The following is a 21064-nucleotide window of genomic DNA, read 5'->3' on the forward strand; positions in this document are numbered from 1 at the left end:
AAGAGGTTCCCTGGCCTTCTGCCCTTGGTTCCGCCTAGGGCCCATGGCACATTCCTCTGTACGTGAGGCCTGTCTTATGTATTTGTTTACACATAAGCTATGGGCACACAGCCCATGGAAGTGCTGCCTGGCACATGCTGCCTGCACTCATGGCCTGGGCCCACATGGTCTGACTCTCCTTGATGGCCCCCTGCAGCGGACATCAGCACCGTGATTGTGGACAAACCTCAGAAGGCTGTGCTTCTGCTAGAGCATGTGGAGAGGAAGGAGACTCCAGGCCTCAAGCTGATTATCCTCATGGACCCATTTGAAGAAGCCCTGAAAGAGAGAGGGCAGAAGTGTGGGGTGGTCATTAAGTCCATGCAGGCCGTGGAGGTGAGGGTCTGCTTCTGGGCGGTTTGCTGGGCTACCGCTGGCTGGTCACCAAGTCAGAACTTCTGGTTATCTGTCCCTCTCATGCCCTGGGGTGGCTGTTTTGGGCCCCCAGGGTATATCAGTGTCCAGACAGGGCAGGCTTTGCAAGGGCTGGTGGTGGGTGGTGGGGTTGGTGCCCACAGGCATCCTCTGGGAGATAGGCTCTGTGGCTGGATCAGTTAATCCAGCCTCGCAGTACACGCTGACTGGTGGCCCGTGGTGCCAGCTTACCTCAGAGGTACTCACGCAGCCTCTGGAGCTTCCTCATTTCCAGCTAGCCTTAGCCTGTCTGTGTCTGAGGACTAGAGACATAGGTCCAGGAGTCTGGGAGAGGTTCTTGCAACCGTGATCCAGACCCCCAGCGGCCAGCAGAACGGATGTGTCTGTGCCTGGCCTCCCCAGAGACATCAGGTTGGTGGCAGTTTGTGGTCTGCTGGGGTGACACAGGACATTCTGGCCTCCAAGGCCTCAGGCCCTGCCCAGCAGCCGCTGACCCCCCACTATGCCCTACTGGATCTAGGCCCCAGGCCCTCCTTTTCCTCCTGCCTCCCTGTGTGCTCCCCACTGTACTGGTAATGCCTATGCATTGTACCCCTCCCTGGCACTGGCAGCTGACCTACACTGGTAGCCCCCACCTGCCCCACCAGCACTGACTGCTCATCCAGAAGCCTAGTCCACCCAGCTGCTGCATCCTGAGCATGTGCCCAGCTGTGCCAAGAGCACTTTAAGCCCAACATGCTCACACCCGGATTGCCATCACACAGTTGGCATGTGCACACTGCTTAGCCTCTCCCTGGGGCTCAGGCTCCCTGTCTGTAATGTGTGGGGTGGCCTAGAACCTCTAGTCACCCTCCCTGTCTCCCAGGAGCCTCAGGCTTAGACGTCTGTCTGAGAAGAGGCCACTGAGGTCGTGTCTGCCATGACCACCTCAGTGACCTCTTTGGAATCTTAAACTCTGGGCTTGATGCAGGAGTGAGGCCTACTGAGCTGTTTATTCTGATTTGGTGTGTGTGTGTGTGTGGTGTATGTGTGTGTGACAGAGAGAGACAGAGACAGACAGAGGGACAGAGAGAGAGAGAGAGAGAGAGAAATTTTGAGCATTTAAAAACAACATTTTCTTCTTTCAGGACTGTGGCCAAGAGAATCACCATTCTCCTGTGGTAAGCTAATCCGCCTTCAGGTCTTTACTGAGTAAGATGGTGTGCAGGGCTTGTCCTTCCAGAGTCCCTCACTGTGCACAGACCAGCACCTCTGTGTTAATAAGAAACTCCTGTGTGCAAGCCAGGAAATGCCCACTTGGGTGTCCAGGACTTCTGTGGGCCAAGGACCCAGGGAAGGACCTGGAACAGGAGTCAGGTATTTGGGAGGGAGAAAAAAGAGCTGCCAATCGTGGCCACCCTTGGTTCTTCAAGTAACTTATTTGGGAAGTCTTATTTTCTCCCTATGAATATGGCAAACTCTCCAGAAGATGCAGTAGACAGAAGCAGCAACAGAACCAGAAATGGACTCTTGTGCCAAATGGCCTTGTGGCATCTGCTGTCTTTGTTCATCTTTGCTTTGTGAACTTTTCTGTGTGTCATTCCCATGTGATACTTCCTGGGGTTGAGCCACAGTGAGGACAGCTGCCCCTGGGATGGGCCATGTGGGGGTTTTCAACTTTCTAAAAGCCATCTGGCCTCCAGGCCTCCCTCCAGCTCAGTCCTTCCCTCTCCCTTCACACAGGCCTGAGCAGGTCACCCCTGGCTTCCCAGGGCACTGCATGGGTAGCCCCTGGTGTTTGCCCATCTCCCACACGTCAGGGCTCAGTCTTAGAGAACCACTCTCCCATCCCTCAGCACCCTTTGTCTCTTGTGCCTCTGCCTGTGCCCAGGCTGGTTCCTCTCCCCAAAACACCCGCCCACACTTCATCTGGAGAAATCTTGCTTGCCCTTCCATCTCAACTGTCACCTCCTCTGGGAAACCATCCTCTACATGCAATCAGACTTGGTGGGCTCCTTCTGGTGACCCCAGACTGTGTGCCCAGTGCCAGGGCAAGGGCTGATGCAGAGCAGCCTTGGTGACACAGTGAGCAGCTCAGTGACCGAGCCACACATGCTCCCAAGCTTAACCCCAGATACTTGGGAGAACATGGGAAGGAGGGAGGAAACTGGGTCACATCCACTAGAGAGGTCAGAGCTTTGACAGAGACTGAGATGTGGCCACTGCAACACAATCCCACCTAGGATAATTCAGCCCAGACTCAAGTAGGGGAGGCAGTGGGACCAGATATGAAGTTGGTGGGACAGATTAGTGTTCACACCCCAGTTAGGTTTCCTTAGCTGCTTCTTCTTTTTCCTGAGCGCTCACCTGCCCACCTTTCTGAGTGCAGCACACAGGAGCATGCAGGCGTGCCCAACACATGCTCACACCCACATAGAGCATACACATGGGCCTGGCTGGTGGGGGAGCTCAGGCATCTTGGGCCCTGGCTGGCCACACTGGGTCTCCCTAACACACTCCTCTTCTCACCCCTGCAGCCCCCACAGCCTGATGACCTCTCCATTGTGTGTTTCACAAGCGGCACAACAGGTAAGCAGAGGCACACAGATCCCCAGCCACGGCTACCTGCACCCTTCCCTGGTGGCCTAGCAGGTGACTGCTGGAGTCTTTGATGCCCTGTTTGAAATGGGCTGAGCCTTGTCTGGTGCCTGGCTCCAGACACTGGGTCCCTCCTGCACCTCCCAGTGCCCAGCATAAGAGTGGCCAGATGCAGATGGACAGTGTGCATTGGGACGTCTAGTGTGAGAGCTTGGCACCTCCCAGAGCTGAGTCAGCAGAGTCATGGGCAGCTGGATCATGCACTGGGGTCATTTCTGTCTGGGAAACAGCTCTCACTCCCCTGCTTTCTGCCTCTACCTGGCCTTTGTGTTGGGGACTGGGGAGAGAGTGTGAGGTTTGGCGTCTGAGAGCCTTGGTTTGAGTCCTACCTCCACCACTTGCTGGGAGACTGTGAGCCAGTCATTTAACTTCTCTGCCACCAGTGTCCCCAATTTCTCATCTGCCATGAGGGTGGCTAAAGGTGCCAAGTGGGAGATGGGGCAGTGTGTGAAAGGATAATACAGATGCTCCACAGGCTGGAGCTGGTGTGCCGTGAGCAAGGCTGTCAGGCAAAGCGCACAAGCAGAAATGACACCCTCTGTGCTTGGAGTTGACAGAGGAGAACACACATCAACAGTGGCAGGAATAATCAAGGAAGGCTTCCTGGGGGAGGCAGAATGTGCAAGAGGACACAGCACAGGCACAACCCTCTGCATTTCTATAGCATGCTGTCCACCCTCTCTCTGCACCACTGGGGCCTCAGCACAGCCTGTGAGGTGAGCAGGATTGTCACCAAGCCTGCTTGCTCCAAGGGGACACCATCAGCAAGTGGAAGCACCAAGACTTGTGCCCTGTTCTCATAATTCCCAGGCCAGGGCCCTTCCCAGTGCTGCCTTTCCATCTCATTTGATGACGTGGATGTCACTTGCCTTGCCCTGAATGGGCAGGAAGTCTCCAGCCTTCTTATTCCAAACTGAGGATTGGCCCATCTTGATGGCAGCTCTCAGTGGGCAGTGAACTGGGGCGCTGCATGCCTTCTGCAGATGCAGCCTCTAAGGCATTTGGCAGATCTGTGACCAGCCCTATAACCAGGATCATTCATGTCAGTGGATCATGATAAATAACGCTTTATTGAATATCGATTTTTACCATTAAGTCATATGGGTTCAAGGATTTCCACCATATTCTACTAAACTCTGTCAGAAAAATAACAACACAGCCCTTCCTCTCCACAGGCTGACATCCAGAGCCAACCCAGAATTCAGAAATGCCCTTCAGGTTTATGTTGCTTTTTAAAGAGCACTTTCAATGTCTTTTTGTCTTGAGTTTTACAATGTGAATTTTTGCTGACATGGTTTTGGAGAGCAGGTCACTGCTATGGCCTTACCTTTGGACCTGCCTTCAAAGTGTGCCTTCAGGCTTTTAACAGGTCACTTGGTCATAAACATTGCCCTTGGATCTGGAGAAAAACTTCATGATGCAGAAATGTGCTATTGCCTGGCTGGGGAGGGCAGACATCCTGTCCAGTGCTTTTCCAGACTGTAGGAAGCTAAGCCATCCTGCTCAAGCTCTGTGTGGCGGAAGCAGAATGTGTGGGCCTCGAAACACAGGCTATGACTTACTTTCCCAGACCTCCCACTCCAAAGCTATGGCTGGTGCCTGGGCAGAGCTGGGGGAGTGAGCAGGGCTCTGGCCTGATATCACCCCACCTGGCTGTGCACTTGGATTTCCTTGGTTTTAGGCTAAGCCCGTGCTGTGCCTCTTGTACTCATCCTCTTGTTGGGCACATCAGCCTTGTGTGTCCTCAGCGTCACAGCCCAGATACAGCTTCCCTTAAATGTAAGCTAAATGTCCTGGCTCCCAGCCTTATCAAGGGCCACATTGTTCTTTTCGTGGGGAAAGATGGAAAATACAATCTGAACCTGACACTTGGCCCATGATTCTGGTGGAATCATTCCAGGAAGATTTCCTTCTTGGCATGCGGTGGAAAAATCTGTGGAGATTCCTAGAATAAGTCAGTACTTTGAAGTCCCTATTCAGGCCAAGAAGGTCTGGGAGGTGGTGAGAGCTTGTGGTCTGCCTGTACCCAGTGATGGCTGAGGGGTGGGCATGTGGTTTGCTATTCATTTCAAAATAACTGTTAGCTGAACTGGAATCTGAACCCACTCCCACATCTGAAAAAAAGACAATATGTGGGTGTAGCACAGCCCAGTTTGGGAAATTGGGTCCCTTGAATGATAGTTAGGATGTTTTATCCCTGTGAGCTCATATACCTTGTCTTCACAGCAAAGAAAATACAGTGTTTTTTAAAAACATAACTTCCAGTCTATGTGTTTTTAGCAGTCTTTTTCGAATTCATCTATATTTATTAATTCAGCTCATTTTTGTGAGTACCCACTATGCATCAGACCTAGCATTAGGGGCCGAGGGCATAGGGATGAAGAAGACATAGGTTTGCACCCATGAACTCCCAGCTTGTGTCATCAGGCAGTTACAATATGGTGTGGTCACTGCCTTGAGGTCTGCATCCCTGCTGCATGGGGTACCTGGCCACTGAGAGGTCAGTACAGCAGGACAGAAAGGATTTTCAGAGGAAGTCAGTCTAAGCAGAGTCCTGAAGGATCGGTAGCTGTAGAAGCCAGGGAAGGGCATTCCCGGCAGGAGAAAGAGCATGTGCGGAGGCATTGTGGTAGCACAGAACACGCTGCTTTGAGGGAGTTTTGAGAGGAAAAGAGAGGGCCCCAGGCAGGGCTTGAGGGCACGAGCATGAGGGAGATGATGGGACAGGAGTTCCCAATAGAGGTCAGGCAGGAGGGGTTGGAGAGGCTAGAGGAGAAAAGGATCTGTCAGCATCATTTGTGGCTAAGTTGTAACTGGAGGATGTCACCATGAAATGACCTGCTGGTGCTCTTGACAAAGGTTGGTCCTCCCAGCACTTTGGGAGGCCGAGGTGGCTGGATCACGAGGTCAGGAGATCGAGCCCATCCTGACTAACATGGTGAAACCCCATCTGTACTGAAAATACAAAAAATTAGCTGAGTGTGGTGGCGGGCACCTGTAGTCCCAGCTACCCGGGAGCAGAGGCAGGAGAATCGCTTGAACCCGGGAGGCGGAGATTGCATTGAGCCAAAATTGTGCCACTTCACTCCAGTCTGGATGACAGAGCGAGACTCCATCTCAAAAAAAAAAAAAAAAAAAGAGTGGTCCTGGGGCATGGGGTGGAGGACCTGGTTGCTGTGGACTGAGGAGTGAATGGAAAGTAAAGATGTTGATTCAGTACAAGCATGTGTGCACTTCTTTCAAGAAGCTTGGCCATGCCACCAAAAGGCATGCTCCATCATGTTCATAGCAACACTATTTGTAACAGTCAAAATCTGGAAATAATTCAAATGCTTATTTGCTTACAGTAGAACATTATGTCACAATGTTGAGCAAAAAAAACCAGGCACAAAAGATTGTATGATTTCTTTCATATAAAATTATAAAACATCATAAATTACCCTGTGGTTTTACAAATCAGGATAGGGGATGTCTTCTGGGATAATGGCACCCTGGAAGGGTGATACGGGAGCCTCTGGGACACTGGTGACGTTCTAAGTCTTGATCTGGGTGCTGGTTGTACAGCCAAGTTCACTTTGGAAAACTCCATTGACCTTTACACTTATTTGGGCACTTGTCCATGTGTGTGTTATACTTGAGGAGAAGGTTGGTGGGTTTTTTTTTTAATAGTTGACTATGAAGATATGGCAGAGAGTGAAATTGGCAGCTGGTGGAGTCAAGGGCTTTGGGGGAGGTTTGTTGCTCTTCTGGAGATTCTGAAATTGTTTCTTATGGCTGAGAAGGGGCCACTGGAGACAGAGGAAAGGAAGAGGATGCTCAAGCACCAAAGCCGCCGAAGCTTTGGTGTGGGTTAGGGAGAGAGGAGGCCTCCAAGCACCAGGGAGGAGATGGCCCTGCTAGGAAGGAAAGGGTAAGAGCAGAGTCTGGGAGGCCAGGAAGATGTGGGGAATCCTCTGACAGCTTCTGCCTCCTTTGTGGAGTGGGAGTCAGAGTCCTGGCTGAGGGTGAGAGGAGTCTAAAGGGGGCATGTGTTGACAGTTTCTGGGAAGAGAGCCCCTCTGGGACAGAGGCTATGAGCCTCAGGGGCTGTGCTGTGGAGGGAGCGGGAAGGTTGGCAGCTGGATTGGCTTGGTGGGGTTTTCAGAATGGGATCCTTGGGGAGTCCCAAGAGCTGAAGCACTTGACGGGAGAGTGCCTGAAGGGAGGGACACGGGAGTCAGCGTGGGAGGAAGGGAGGCAGGGATGAGAGGGAAGATAGGAGGGGAGGTGCCACAGGTCTGGAGTCATATGAAAGTGTCTCAAAGCATGAGGGATCAATTCTAAGCACTGGCTATGGGCCTGGGAGGCTGAGGGGGTGGAGGCCATTCAAATTGGGGCATCCCTTCTGTTCTAACTGAGGATGCCCATGAAAGCCCAGGCATCTGCAGTCATTTAGCTGAGCATGTAAATGCCCATCAGCCCCAGAACTGTGGCTACTCAGAGGTGGGCTTTCTGGGGAAAATGTTCACCATGACCTATTTGTTTTGTGCTATTTGGTTCAAGACCTGTATGAATGTAGACATAAAATTACATCTCAGCACTCCTACTATACAGCTATAGAATTACTTAATCTCTCTTAAGCTTGTTTTCTTGGGTATTAGATGAATATACTTAACTTACTGCATAGAGTTGTTTCAAGATATAACTGATTTACCATGTATGAAGTGCCCAGCACAGTGCCAACATTAGTGGGTGTTGAATACTTGGCTACTATTATAGTTATTATTTCTATTCTTACTAGCCCTCAAGTCTGATTTTTAAAAAATTGATGGATATGGGATTGATAAAAGTAAGACTCAGACCTAAAGATTTGAGAGCCTTTAGCAGGAAGACGAACACTCTACCTGCATTATGAAACTTCCAGAGAATTTCAGTCACCAGTAACTATTATAACCCACCTTTGACTATTTAAAAGCGGAAACAAGCAGCCAGAATCCCCCAGCTGGGTGGCCCAGAACTGTCCCCAAACCCACTTCCACCCCTGCAGGAGAAACCTTGAGCTCAACTCTATCTGCAGCTGCTGTCACTTGGAGCCAACATCCAACCAGGGCAGATCGTCACCCAGCAAAATTCTTTTCTACATAATAGCCATGGGAGGCCTGCCCAGGAACACTGACCAAAGCCAAAATGTCATTGGCAGAATCTAACACTTGGAGAGTTTTTCTTCAGTGGCTAGAGAGAAAATTAAGTACAAGAATGGTCAGCTTATGAGGGGATGATGGGAAATACAGTGGGTCTCATACTGCTGAGACATCAGTGGCCTGGATAGCCAGCCTCTCTTACTGACATTGCACCAGAAAAAGAGAAAACCAGGGAAAATTCTGCAATTTGATTCTGCAACCTTTCAGTCTTCCCCACAATTTGTTGCCAACATTCACTTCTTCTTCATCCTTTGGGACCACACGTAGAGACAACTTAAAGAAATAATTTGGGCATGTCTGGGAATGTTTTAAAATTCTATAGGCCATTAGACATGTATAAAATGGCATTCATATCCACAAGAAAACTAAAGGACATGAACTTTTCTCATCATGTTGGAGAAGAAAAGGGCCTATCTAACCAAGTGGAGTTGAATAACTACTGCTGTTGTATGTGTTTTGGCTTGAACTGAATGGAGGCTTTAGAATTTTTTTTTTTTAATCAATGAAGACAGTTTTCCCTTGAGATTCTTACACCATTCACCCTGAGTTCTATCAAGCATGAACAAGTCAGCCAACCTTGCAAATCCAAAGCTCTGTAACACAGAGCTCTATTTCATGACACTTCTGATTTCATACCTAGTGTTTGGGAGATATTCCTTAGAAACTTCCAGATCCTAAGAGTCAATGGGAAGAAATTACTAGGTGGCACTCAGAATACTCTATGGGCCCAGGTACTCTGTGGGATTTGTATATGAGACAACTTGGATATTTCTTAATCTGGGCCTGGGTTTGAGGAAAGATATTAGTATGAAAGAAGGATAGGCAGAGATAAAATTAGACCCTATGGCACTTTTTCTTTTCAAAAGGAAGATATTTTGACAGCTATTTATTAGAGAAATGTAACTTTTTAAATCATGTCATAATCTTCTGTGTCCCCAGAATCACCTCTGTGATTTGCAATATGGGTGGAAGTGCCAGAGCATAGGTTAAAGTCCCATCCACCATACATTTCAGTCAAACAGATGCATCTTGTCTCTTGAATTCAAAGATTGGGCCATGCCTGATGCTCTTATCTCTGACAAATGGGTCACCAGTAAGTTGAACAAGTAGGCCTCCTGGGACATAATTATGAGAACAACTTTATTTTTATCTCCATTCGTGCCTTTAAATTTGTGCCGCGGGGGTAGGTCTTTTTCTGCTCCTGGGCAAAAACTCAGGCATCTTGTGTCTTTTCTGGTCGCTCTCAGGTAATAAAAAGTCCTATGGACATTGCAAGTCACAAACACAGTCTTAATTCAGAATTACAAGTATCAGTCCAAAATAGGAATCAGTACACTTCACGGAGACTCCTTCCTCTCCCAAGCGAGGGCTGGCTGCAGTCTTGGTAAGGAGGGCACGGTCCTCCTCTCCTCTGTTCCTCTCTGATGTTTTTCCTTCTCCCCCAGCTTGCTAACAGAGGTTTCTGCCCTCTCTTACCAGGTTTGAAGTGGGGTGGGAGAATAAATAAGTGGAATATGAAAGTTGAAAGATGGTTTTGGGCAAATATCTAAAACTCCCTCTGCTTGATAGCTGCCTTCATGAGCACTCTTGATCTAGGCAGTGCCCTTCCTTGGGTTGTCTGCTGCCTTCTCCACTTCAGCTTCTGCCTCTGGTGTACTCTTGATTGTCTCCCCTTATGGGCGATGGTCCTTTTGCTCTGGCAAACTGGTCTCGTGGATAAGACTTATTGCACCCCACCATTCCCACCACTGCTCTCTGAGACTGATGTTCCTTCTGTAGACTCCATATCCAGACTCCCTGGGATTATTTTTTTTTTTTATTTTTACAACCACAGTCTTCTTCATCTTTCTCATTGGCCCCCCAGCTGCAGGGAGCACAATCAGGCACTTTAAGTGGTCCCATTAGGGGCTGAGTTAGCCTGGGTGTTAGGTTGGGATTGGGAGAGAGGACCCTTCATTCCTCCCCTTTTGATGGGCTATGACTCAGTGTAGCTGTCTCCAAAGATAAAACAATTCTCTCTCTCTCTCTTTCTCTCTCTCTCTCTCTCTCTCTCTGTCAGTCTGTCTCTCCCCCCACCCTCTCTTTGAGGCAAATTTCACATAGCATAAAATCAACCATTTTAAAGTGAGCAATTCAGGGGCATTGAGTACAACACTCTCTTAGTCTCTACTCAGCCCTTTTATTGCCTCATTCAGGGTGAGGGTTGCAAAGTTAACATGTTGGCTTATTTGATGTCTCCTGGGTAGATTCTGCTTGTAGTCTGGCCCCTCACTTTCGTGTTTTGCAGCTATTGTATCTGCTGCCTCAGTGGAAACATCTGATTTAACATCTTTGGCTGCCTCAGTGGAAACTAATTTAACATCTTTCATACCTGGATTATATCTTTAGATCTTATAGAAGCCTGTGAGGTGGGCATTACTGTCCCTATCTTATAGGTAAGGAAACAGAGAGGAACAGTGGCTTGCCAGTGTTATGCTGGCAGTGAGTGGCAAGGCTAGGATTTAAGCCCTGTCAGATCTGTCCAGCAGGAACTTTGGGATTGTATCCACTCTGACAGGAAATGGTGGCCAAGCTGGCCACCCTTCCCAGCCTTCTGTGCCTGGGATCCCTAGCCACTTCTATCCTCTGAGTCATCCTAGCAGTCCCTGGCTTCCTCAAGGGCCCAGAGAACCAGGCCTCACGAGCAGTAGTGAAAGGTCATATCAAAACAAAGCAAGAATATTTGTGTCCCATTTCTGCCAAGGAGCAGGCAGGAAGGGCTGCCCAGCCCTCTGGATCTCCAGCCTGGCCTGAGCCTGGGGCCTTTCCAGGTGCCAAATGCAGCAGAGAAGTCCTCTGCCACCAGAGTTGGCTGCTGGACTCAGGAGATCAGCCCCGCTCAGGCCCAGGGAGTAGTACAGAGCCCTTGCTGTACGTAAGGGGACTGGGGGCTGAGAGCCTCTCCTCCTGAAGGGAGACCGGAGAGGATAAGGCACAGACCACAAGCAGTTCACCCTTCAGGCCTTGAGGCACCCCACCTGTGCAGCCATGTCACCTGCCTCCTGGTCCCATGCGGCTGGGAGCCTAATGGTAGGCTATGTCTATAGGATGGCAGGCCCTGAAGCAGCATTCATCTGCCTGTAAGTCTAAAGGTGGCTGAAGACAAAGGCCAGAGGCTTGGGTGGACAGCCTGGGTGTCTGGGACTGCCAACTTGGGCACTGTTTTCAAGAAGTGGCCCTTGAGTTTCCAACTAATTTGACTTCTTGCTTTCTTTTTATAGGGAACCCAAAAGGTGCGATGCTCACCCATGGGAACGTGGTGGCTGATTTCTCAGGCTTTCTGAAAGTGACAGAGGTGAATAAAGTAGAATTACTGTTGCAGGTGTCTCTTGAGGACAACCTCAAGCCTCAGAGAATTTTTTTTACTTGTTTGTTTTCTTTTTATTTTTTTCGTGATGTAATCTGGGCTGCCATTCACAGGCAGGAGTTTCTGTCCTTATTAGAACAACCCCACTTTTACCATCACTTTTCACTCCAAATACTGAAATGATCCATATACGATAAATATTCAGTTGATTTCTGGGAGTACTAAGATCCCAGAAAGAAAAGCATGCAAACCTATTTTTCCTTTCTAACTTCAAAGAACTTAGAAAATTGATATAGCTATGGTTTTGTGTGTACCTTTATTTAGAAAGTAATCCTTAATAACTTGTTTTTCGAAGGTCAGGGTTTAATTCAGTCATTTTGTGTTTAAGGACTACTAGAGTCTGAGAAACAACGGCAACTGCTAATTTATAAGGCTGTACTTAAAGGTAAATCTAAAATTAAAAAAGCTTTGATATCTTGGCCTGACTAAAACATGTTAGCATTTTATAACTGGCTAACAAAGGAGGACTTTTCCCACAAGTGGTGAGTATGTCCTGCAGTTTCCTTCAGCATAAAGGAGTGTATCTTTTCAAAAAAGTTTGGCTTTTTCTCCGCTGTGGAGAAAGTCACTCTCCACGTTCATGGCAGATGACATTATGGAGTGTGTGCCCCAAACACTTAGTAGAAAACTGTGAAAGACAATTTATTTTAGTAGAAAACTGTGAGAGACAGTTGCTGGCTGAGCCCAGGTCAGGAGCAAGGTTTGCCCAAGCTGGCCCAAAAGCCAGCACAGGAGAGTGAAGGCCTCTGCAAAGGGGTGGAGAGCAGGGAAGTCCAGCAGAGGAGAGTGCCTGGAGGCACAGCCCACCCGGATCCCAAACCTTGTACAGGGCTCTCCTGGCTGGAGTAGCCCCTGTCCCTAGGGTCAGTCCCATCTGTGAGATGTGTCCTGGGCCCTCCCTTTGCTGGCGGGGCACAGCAGGGCTCCCTGTCAGTATTCTTTAAGGCCCTGGCTCCAGGGATGGCTTGTGAGGCCAGGCTCAGCCACTGTTTGGGGTTTGGCCTTGTCTCCTCCTCTGGCTGGGGCTCGTACCCCAGCCACAGTTGCATAGACTTGGGAGTCTCTGGGCCCCTTTCTCTGCAAGGACTAGAAAGTGCTGACTAGCCAAGACCTTCTGAATCCCTGCCCAGGTGGCCCAGGGAGCCTGGAGAAATGGGGTGTGGGGCAGGTCCTGCAGGTGTGGAGAGGAAGGGGAGAGAGCCGGGCTGGCATCGACTGACTGCAAGTGAGGGGCAGGCCCTCTAAGAGGAGACTTCCCTGCGGAGCCCATTCTGCTGGTTTCTGTGTGCTTCATTTGGCTCTTTGCTTCTGCAGATAACCTAGACCCACTGACGCTGCGACCTAATACTCCGCTTCCTATGCTGCCCTGTCTCTCTGTCTCTCTTCTTTCTGCACCTTCCCCCTCCCTCTCTCTTTCCCTCTCTCTCTCATTTCTTCTCTCTTTCATCTCACCTCTCTCTGTCCTCACCACTCCCATTCCCCTCCCTCTCTTCCTGTTTGCCCTCCAGGACCATTTTCTCTTTATTGTTTTATGATTCTCTTGTCGTCTTCCTGTCAGTGTTTCTTTCCTTTCTGTCTCCCATGCCCGTCGCCTGCAGAAAGTGATCTTTCCGAGACAGGACGATGTGCTCATCTCCTTCCTGCCTCTGGCTCACATGTTTGAGAGAGTAATCCAGGTAAGACGCCCACCTGACTGACGGGGCCTTGCCTGGGCTCCTTCTTTTTTCTTACAGAGTCAGTGGGCTCCCACTTGTGCGGATGTGCACATTTCCTATTTGCCTTTAGCACACATGTTTGAGCGAATGGTGCAGGTAAGGCCCTGGCATCAGGGAGGCACACTCTGTGCCTAGAACCCATGACCCTAGTGGGTGTCACTTGTCACTGGTGGCATGAAGTAGGACCAAACTGCCCTGTCCTCAGAAGGTACCATAGGGGTCAGAGGGCTCAGAGGACCTTAGCCACCCCACCTGTCCCTCCTGGGAGCATTGTTCCAGGGAAGCCCCCAGGCCTGCCCTGTCTTACCCATGGACACACTCAGCTGAGAGACACCCCAGCTGATAGCATCTTCTCAGAGAGCATTGCAGCTTTTCAGAAGTGCTTTACCATTCAAGCTCTGTGCAGTACAGCTCCATTTATGACCAAAACACTTATGTTCCGTAACTTTTACAATTCACAGACTCCTAAAAGAGAAAACAATAGAGTAAAGTTGGGGAATGAAACTGGCATGGCTCCTCAGGCTGCAGATGGGGATTGACCTGAGGCTGGCCCTGAGACAGGCCTTGTGGAAGTACAGAGGGAGCGGGAGGAGGAATCCATATGTGATTGTGGAGACAAGGAATTCTCCATATATGTGTCACTCAAGGGACCAGCGTATGAAAAAACTGTGTCTTCTAGGACTTTCCCATTTTGCCTTGGAAGAGATCTTATATAATAGTGCAGGTAAGGCCCTGGCATCTGGAGAGCATGCTTTCCAGCTTTCCAGACCTGGATTCAATGCCAGCAATTACTGTAAATTAGTTTTGTGACCCTGGGCAAGTCATGTAACCTCTCTGAGCTTTGTGTTCCTCACCTGTAGAAATGCCACTTCCCTTATAGGGTTGTTATGAGCATTAAAGAAAGGGGTATATATAAGGCTCCTGGCATACTCCTAGTCCCATTAGGAACCAGTCAGGGGCTCCCCCTTGGCCTCCCACTAAACAGCACACACAGCCAACTTCAGCAACATCTCCAGTACTCATGGGACCTACACACATTCACCTTCCCAGAATTCCCTGGAGAAATCCAACGACTCTAAGACCTAGAGCAGACCCATTAGTAGGCTGTAGTTCATCTCAAAGACCTGAGTCCCCAGGGAGGCCCATGCCCAGGGTTTGGGAGTAGGTGAGGGGGCACATACCAGTGAGAATGGCTGCTTTGGCATCTCCCAGAGGCTCAGGATTCCTCTCCATCTTCTGCTTCATCTCCCTGTGCCTGAGTGGGACTTAGTTGGAAGGTAGGGGGTGGGGGTCACCTCAGATAGCATTCTTCAGTGTCTCATGGCAGCGGCCAGAGCTGGGTCAGGGGGTCATGGGTGCCCTCCATGTAGGGCAGCACTTTGGACAGCTTTGGACTATAGCCAGTAGTGACCACCCTAAGGGACTCCTCCCTTCCTGTCCTGTCCTTCCAGTCTGTCGTCTATTGCCACGGAGGGCGCGTTGGCTTCTTCCAGGGAGACATCCGCCTCCTCTCAGATGACATGAAGGCTCTATGCCCCACCATCTTCCCTGTGGTCCCACGACTGCTGAACCGGATGTATGACAAGGTGAGCTCTGCAGGGAGTCTTCAGCCAGGCTGAGGGGCTGCATATTTGCTTGTTTGGACAGGGTCTGGAGCCCCAGGCAGGCTTTCAATGCCTCCACCACCAGGTCCTAGAACTTGCTTCCTCTCTTGTAGTTCCTGACTCTTTCTCATTCTTCCTTCTCCTGTTTTCTTCCTATTCTCCAAAAACCCCTGTGGGAGAGATTTTTTTTTTCCAGGAACTTCCATCTTCACAACATGCCTGGACCCTGGCAATGTTAACCTTCAGCTCAATGTCATACATTCAGTGACCTCCTGCAGGGGCAAAATGGAACATGGCTTCTCTTCTGGCCAGTCTGGGCCTTATTCCTGGGGGATATGTCTAGAATTGAGACATTCAGGCCCTGACAGCTGCTTCCAACTTGTGTTCCTCAGATCTTCAGCCAGGCAAACACACCATTAAAGCGCTGGCTCCTGGAGTTTGCAGCAAAGCGTAAGCAGGCCGAGGTGCGGAGTGGAATCATCAGGAATGATAGTATCTGGGATGAACTCTTCTTTAATAAGATTCAGGTAAGAAAATGAACAAGTGATTGTAGAGGGTCACCTAAGTATCTAACGGGTGACCTTACAGGAGAACTGGAGAAGTTCATCCCCCAGTGCCCTGTAATTGTGTGAAATAATAACTCATTTGCTCATGAAATCAAAGCTTAAGCTATAATTGAAGTTTTAAACTTAAACATTTTTGATTTTTGGAGATACGTTACATTTGAGATGAGCAAGAAGAAAACCTACTGTGGATAGTAGGTCCCTTGATCTCCACAGGCAACAATGTGGCTTTGCCATTGGGTAGTCAGGTCAGTGCTCCACTGAGAAGCTCCTGGGCCCTGAAGGTTCTCTTGCCCCTCCCTGTAATCCTGGCCATGGTGGCTTTCCAGCAGCATGGTTCTAGCCAAATGGTTCAAAATCTTCTTTTTCTTTCCTGTGTTCTGTCCCTTTAATATCTCCCACACAAGACCAATCTTGAATTACTCATTTCTGTACCTCCTCAAAAGTTTTCAAGCTCTGCATTATCCAAGGAATCTGTAGTTAATTAGTAGCATTATACATTTTTTATTGCTACTCTATTTTTAGTTATGAAAATTAATATTGGCCGGGCGCGGTGGCTCACGCCTGTAATCCCAGCACTTTGGGAGGCCGAGGCGGGCGGATCACAAGGTCAGGAGATCGAGACCACGGTGAAACCCCGTCTCTACTAAAAATACAAAAAAATTAGCCGGGCGCGGTGGCGGGCGCCTGTAGTCCCAGCTACTCAGGAGGCTGAGGCAGGAGAATGGCGTAAACCCAGGAGGCGGAGCTTGCAGTGAGCCGAGATCGCGCCACTGCACTCCAGTCTGGGCGACAAAGCGAGACTCCGTCTCAAAAAAAAAAAAAAAAAAAAAAAATTAATATATAAAATATCTTGGCTCAACTTACATAAACAAAGTGTTTCAAGTATTCTTTGTCCTCAGCAGTATAGTAAATAAAGCATGGTATTGATTTATACGTGAAAAAAGGCAATGCCATTAAAATGGAAATTGGAAGAAATTGTCCTAAGTAATTGTTTTGGATTCTTGCCAATGATGGGAGAGTGAGGGAACAGCTGTGTATTTTAAGGAAGGAAGAAGAACCAATATTATAGAATGCCATCCAGACTAATGGTACTTATCTCAAAAGGCATAAAATAATTGGCCCTATGGTGGATTGAGTTACAGAGCTGACTGTGTTTATCATTAGGAAAGGGAAGGAATTTCCTCAGCTCATGTGTTGTACAACCTCAGGCCTTCTTTCTGATACCAGCCCTAGCATCCAGGTAGGACCCAATTGTTGGATGTTGACCTTGGATGAAACCCACATGGGCTGGACACCATCTCAGACATCACAAAATTCGGCAGCTCTTCTCTCTTCCCACAGGCCAGTCTTGGTGGGTGTGTGCGGATGATCGTTACTGGAGCAGCCCCCGCATCACCAACAGTTCTGGGATTTCTCCGGGCAGCTCTAGGGTGCCAGGTATTGTCATTGTGTGTCCTCCCTTGGGAACAGCAGGAAGTACGTTAGGGCAGGAAAACTACTATACCCTCTACTGCTCAGAGAAAGAACCAGGGGGCAAGATTTTTGTGAGATAAAAGCTCCCTCCTCTGAGGAGGAAAAAACTCAGAGCCAGTGAAAGCCAGGATGGCATTGCCACATTCTGGAAAACCCAAGTTTATCCACTCTGGGAAATTCTTTTATCTGGACCTTTGGAAGTTTTTCACAAAGGGCAAAAGGGATTAGACAAACCATAGATAGATCATCAATGTGCTGGAGAATCTGTATCACACCTATGCTGCATCTCTACCTTCTTCAGCCTGCAAAATATCTTGCAACCCAGAAAAGGAGAACAAGGGAGAAAGCCCATTTATGTGTTATTTGATCTGTTATGTTTTGTCATCTCTAAAGATTTATTTTTTCATTTTCCATTCAACTTATATTTATTAAGTTTCTATATATGTAGCGTATCATAATGTGGTTGTGGCTGACAGATTTTAAGTAAAGTAGACCCATCTTTTTCATAATTGTGCATGCTTAAATTTTTCTGCTCTAGAAGCCTTAGTCTTTATTCACCGTACTCCTATTCCACATCAGCATGGCCTGACCACTTCTAAAGCCGGACACTTCCACATGGTGTATTCATGCAAACAGGTGGGGCTCTGGAGGGGAATAGCTTATGGAGCCAAAATAAAACACAAAGTAGATTTTAAAATGTTTACCTTTAATTCATTATTATCCAGATGAAAAGTAGATCCAGTGGTTGAAAATAGGTCAGAAATCTTTACCTTAAACTATATAACCTTATCTACTAAGTGTCTGTGATAAAAATAGCACTTCTCACATCTGTAATCCCAGCACTTTGGGAGGCCGAGGTGGGTGGATCACGAGGTCAGGAGATCGAGACCATCCTGGCTAATACGATGAAACCCCATCTCTACTAAAAACAAAAAAAATTACCTGGACGTGGTGGTGGGCGCCCGTAGTCCCAGCTCTCGGGGGGCTGAGGCAGGAGAATGGCATGAACCCGGGAGGCAGAGCTTGCAGTGAGTCAAGATCGTGCCATTGCACTCCAGCCTGGGTGACAGAGTGAGACTCCATCTCAAAAGAAAAAAAAAAAAAAGAAAAATAGCACTTCTTCCAAGAGAATGTGGCCGTGCTTCTTGTCTGTGTTCAGCTTCACCTGGAGTTATCTACCTCCAGAGCACCTCCCTCCCTCCACCTCCCTGATCATGAAGCAGTCAGATGCTCTCAGTGGGAGGTTAGCTGTATGAAAGGGGCGGCCAGTCAGCTCTTGGAGGGTGTGTGCCCACAGTGTGGCTTCTGTGTTTTGTTTGAAGGTTTATGAAGGTTATGGCCAAACTGAGTGCACAGCTGGATGTACCTTCACCACACCTGGCGACTGGACCTCAGGTAGGACAGGCTAGAGATGTGAGACTGGCTTGCAAGGCACTGTGGAGTAAAAGCAGCCAGCTCTAAAACTCCCTCATGGAAAGTAAATTTGCACGGGTACTTAGGAAAAAAGCAAAAGAGAGAGAAGAAAAACATTAATGGTGGTTATGTCTGGGCCGTGACATTGTGAATCTGTAACCACTGTTGAGGTTTTTCCCTTTTTTATTCATCCTTAGCATACTGGAAGAATCTGGTGTAAATTTGGTGAGTAATCCATGGGCTACCCACTACAGCCATGCTTCCACTTGGCCCTGAAGGATGAATCTCCTTAGAATGAGGGTGTGGATGAGAGCTGTTCCTTTTTGAGGTTGCTGCTACCTTTGAGACATTGATATCACAGGAGAACGTAGTTTTCAAAGGGTCTCTAAAATAGCCCTTTAAGAAACAGTACCCTGGCCAATATGAACCTGCCTCTCCTTTACACATCATGTCCAATTCATAGCCTGCTTCCTTCTTTCTAAAATACTGTAAGCAAGGCCATGTAGTATCTAGAATCTATAAAAATCCAATATACTGATATTATAAACATTTTTCCATCCAGAGTTGTATCTTGTGATCTATTACTTCTTTTGTGCATAATTTCTCTTTATCTATAAAAGAAATAGGAAAATACTAAAACCTATGACAAAAAAAAAAAAGATCTCCAAAGGTGGTTCCTGTGGGATCTGCCAGTAGCAAAGTGATTAAATAATTTATTTACAAAATAGGCTTTATTCAACCACAATTTCAAAAGACAGGACTAAGGAAAAAATGCTTCTATACTTACCTTGGCCAAATATGATTTCGGTTTAAAATCCACCTATCTGGTTTCTGCTGACTATCTCAAGGTACTCTGAAATTAATATTGCATTAAACAGTATATTTCTTTCACATGCACATCATCCTAAAATTTTCCAGTTTGTAGTTGAGCAAACTTAAGTACAAAGAGTGGCCCCAGGCTTGGACAGGAAGTCAGTATCCTGAAGGATTCTTTTGCTGAGTGGTTTTCAGCAAAAGGGGAAGCAGGTCTGTAGTAGGCAGCCCATGGATTACCCACCAGATTTACAGCAGATTCTTCCAGTATCTACCCTCATGTATCCCTTCCTTTTGGACATGTATCTCTTCCCTCTCAAGTCATCCTTTACATTTTCCTATGTAAACACTGCCGAGGTTTTTCCATTTTTCACTTGACTCTTACCATAAGACTTGAAAAGGCTTTTGTGTATGAGGATAGATATATTTGAATAGTATTGTCAAAGATTTGACAGCCTCTCTTTTAAAAGAGAAACCAAGGTGGTAAGTCTCATTTTTCATATAGGTGGCTCAATTTTCTTTCAGGACCTTGGCTAGCATCTGCTTAAAACCTCTCCAACTTGCCTGTGAATTATCTAACAACCACAATCACTAGAAAAATGACTTAGATGTAATTTTGTGGTAAATTTGACCAAGAGAATTTGGAGTCTTATTTTCATGGGGCAAGTTTCTTCATCCCAGCTTTCCATATGTTTGTTATTCAACATGTGGTGTGGGACCAGCAGCAGCATCACCTTGGTGCCTGTAAGAAATGTCGAATCTCAGGTCCCATTCCAAACCCACTGAATCAGAAACCACAGCTTACGATTTCTAGATTTCCAGCACATTAATCAACAGTCTGGTGGCTAGAGGAAAAGCAGTGCTTGCTATATTTTATGATCCCCAAACCAAGACGTGTGATCTGACAATGGGGAAAATGATGTAATGTGGGCACTGTTGTCAAAAATCTTGACCCTGTGGTTGGTGCCCCCGCCCCCAGGACCCTGTGCATGTTGGTGCTGAGCCAGGTGTGCCTGTCCTGCTCATTAAGAATCAGATGTAAAACAAATGCCTAGGCAGAGGTTGGCCTTTGCTTTCTCCAGAACTTTGTTTTATTACCAACACTTGCCAGTAACAAATGCCCCTTTAAAGGTGTGTTACTTTCCATCCATAATTCCCCACTTTGGCCACTCAGAGATTTTAAGGGGCTGGGAACATCTTCAGTGCTAAAACGGATCTGAACACTAACAAATGCCATCTTGCTCCGGTGTTCCAGGGCACGTAGGGGCACCGCTTCCCTGCAATCATATCAAGCTCGTTGATGTTGAGGAACTGAACTATTGGGCCTGCAAAGGAGAGGGAGAGGTAAACAAGGATTTAGCCATTCATGCCTGTGGCTGCTACGTGTAGTGAGTAAAAACAAACAAGAACAGTAGGGATGGAATGATTTTCCTTTTGCCTTGTGTATAAAGTCATTTTAAACTACTGATTAATTTGACTCAGCTCAACTCAGCATCTCCTCTCCTGTTTATGAGGCAACCAAGAGCCAGTGCTGGGACTGAGCTGGTCTAAATCAAGATTTGGAATTCCCAGACTTTTAAATTAATTAATTAATTTTTTTTTTTTTTTTTTTTTTTTTTTTTTTTTTTTTGAGATGGAGTCTCGCTCTGTCGTCTGGGCTGGAGTGCAGTGGCGCGATCTCGGCTCACTGCAACCTCTGCCTCCTGGGTTCATGCCATTCTCCTGCCTCAGCCTCCTGAGTAGGTGGGACTACAGGCACCACCACCATGCCTGGCTACTTTTTTTCATATTTTTAGTAGAGACGGGGTTTCACCGGGTTAGCCAGGATGGTCTCGATCTCCTG

The 21064-nt window shown here is 47.8% G+C and overlaps 1 protein-coding gene across 9 annotated transcripts in view; it reads left to right on the forward strand.

The window, feature by feature from the left end:
- Positions 1-21064, forward strand: part of LOC105467194 (acyl-CoA synthetase long chain family member 6) — a 62549-nt gene that overhangs the window by 23331 nt on the left and 18154 nt on the right. For 5 of the 9 annotated variants that reach the window (XM_011716673.2, XM_011716676.2, XM_071098494.1 and 2 more), the window contains exons 7-16: positions 197-375; positions 1542-1574; positions 2931-2982; positions 11492-11565; positions 13236-13313; positions 14804-14938; positions 15349-15483; positions 16864-16959; positions 18318-18390; positions 20477-20565. In XM_011716673.2, the coding sequence (XP_011714975.1) occupies positions 197-375; positions 1542-1574; positions 2931-2982; positions 11492-11565; positions 13236-13313; positions 14804-14938; positions 15349-15483; positions 16864-16959; positions 18318-18390; positions 20477-20565 (944 nt within the window). Of the gene's footprint in view, positions 1-196; positions 376-1541; positions 1575-2930; positions 2983-11491; positions 11566-13235; positions 13314-13370; positions 13449-14803; positions 14939-15348; positions 15484-16863; positions 16960-18317; positions 18391-20476; positions 20566-21064 lie in introns of all 9 variants that reach the window. The other 4 variants (XM_011716674.2, XM_011716677.2, XM_071098495.1 and 1 more) reach the window with 2 other exon arrangements.

This window comes from Macaca nemestrina, chromosome 6 (genome assembly GCF_043159975.1).
Source record: "Macaca nemestrina isolate mMacNem1 chromosome 6, mMacNem.hap1, whole genome shotgun sequence".
Lineage (NCBI taxonomy): Eukaryota > Metazoa > Chordata > Mammalia > Primates > Cercopithecidae > Macaca > Macaca nemestrina.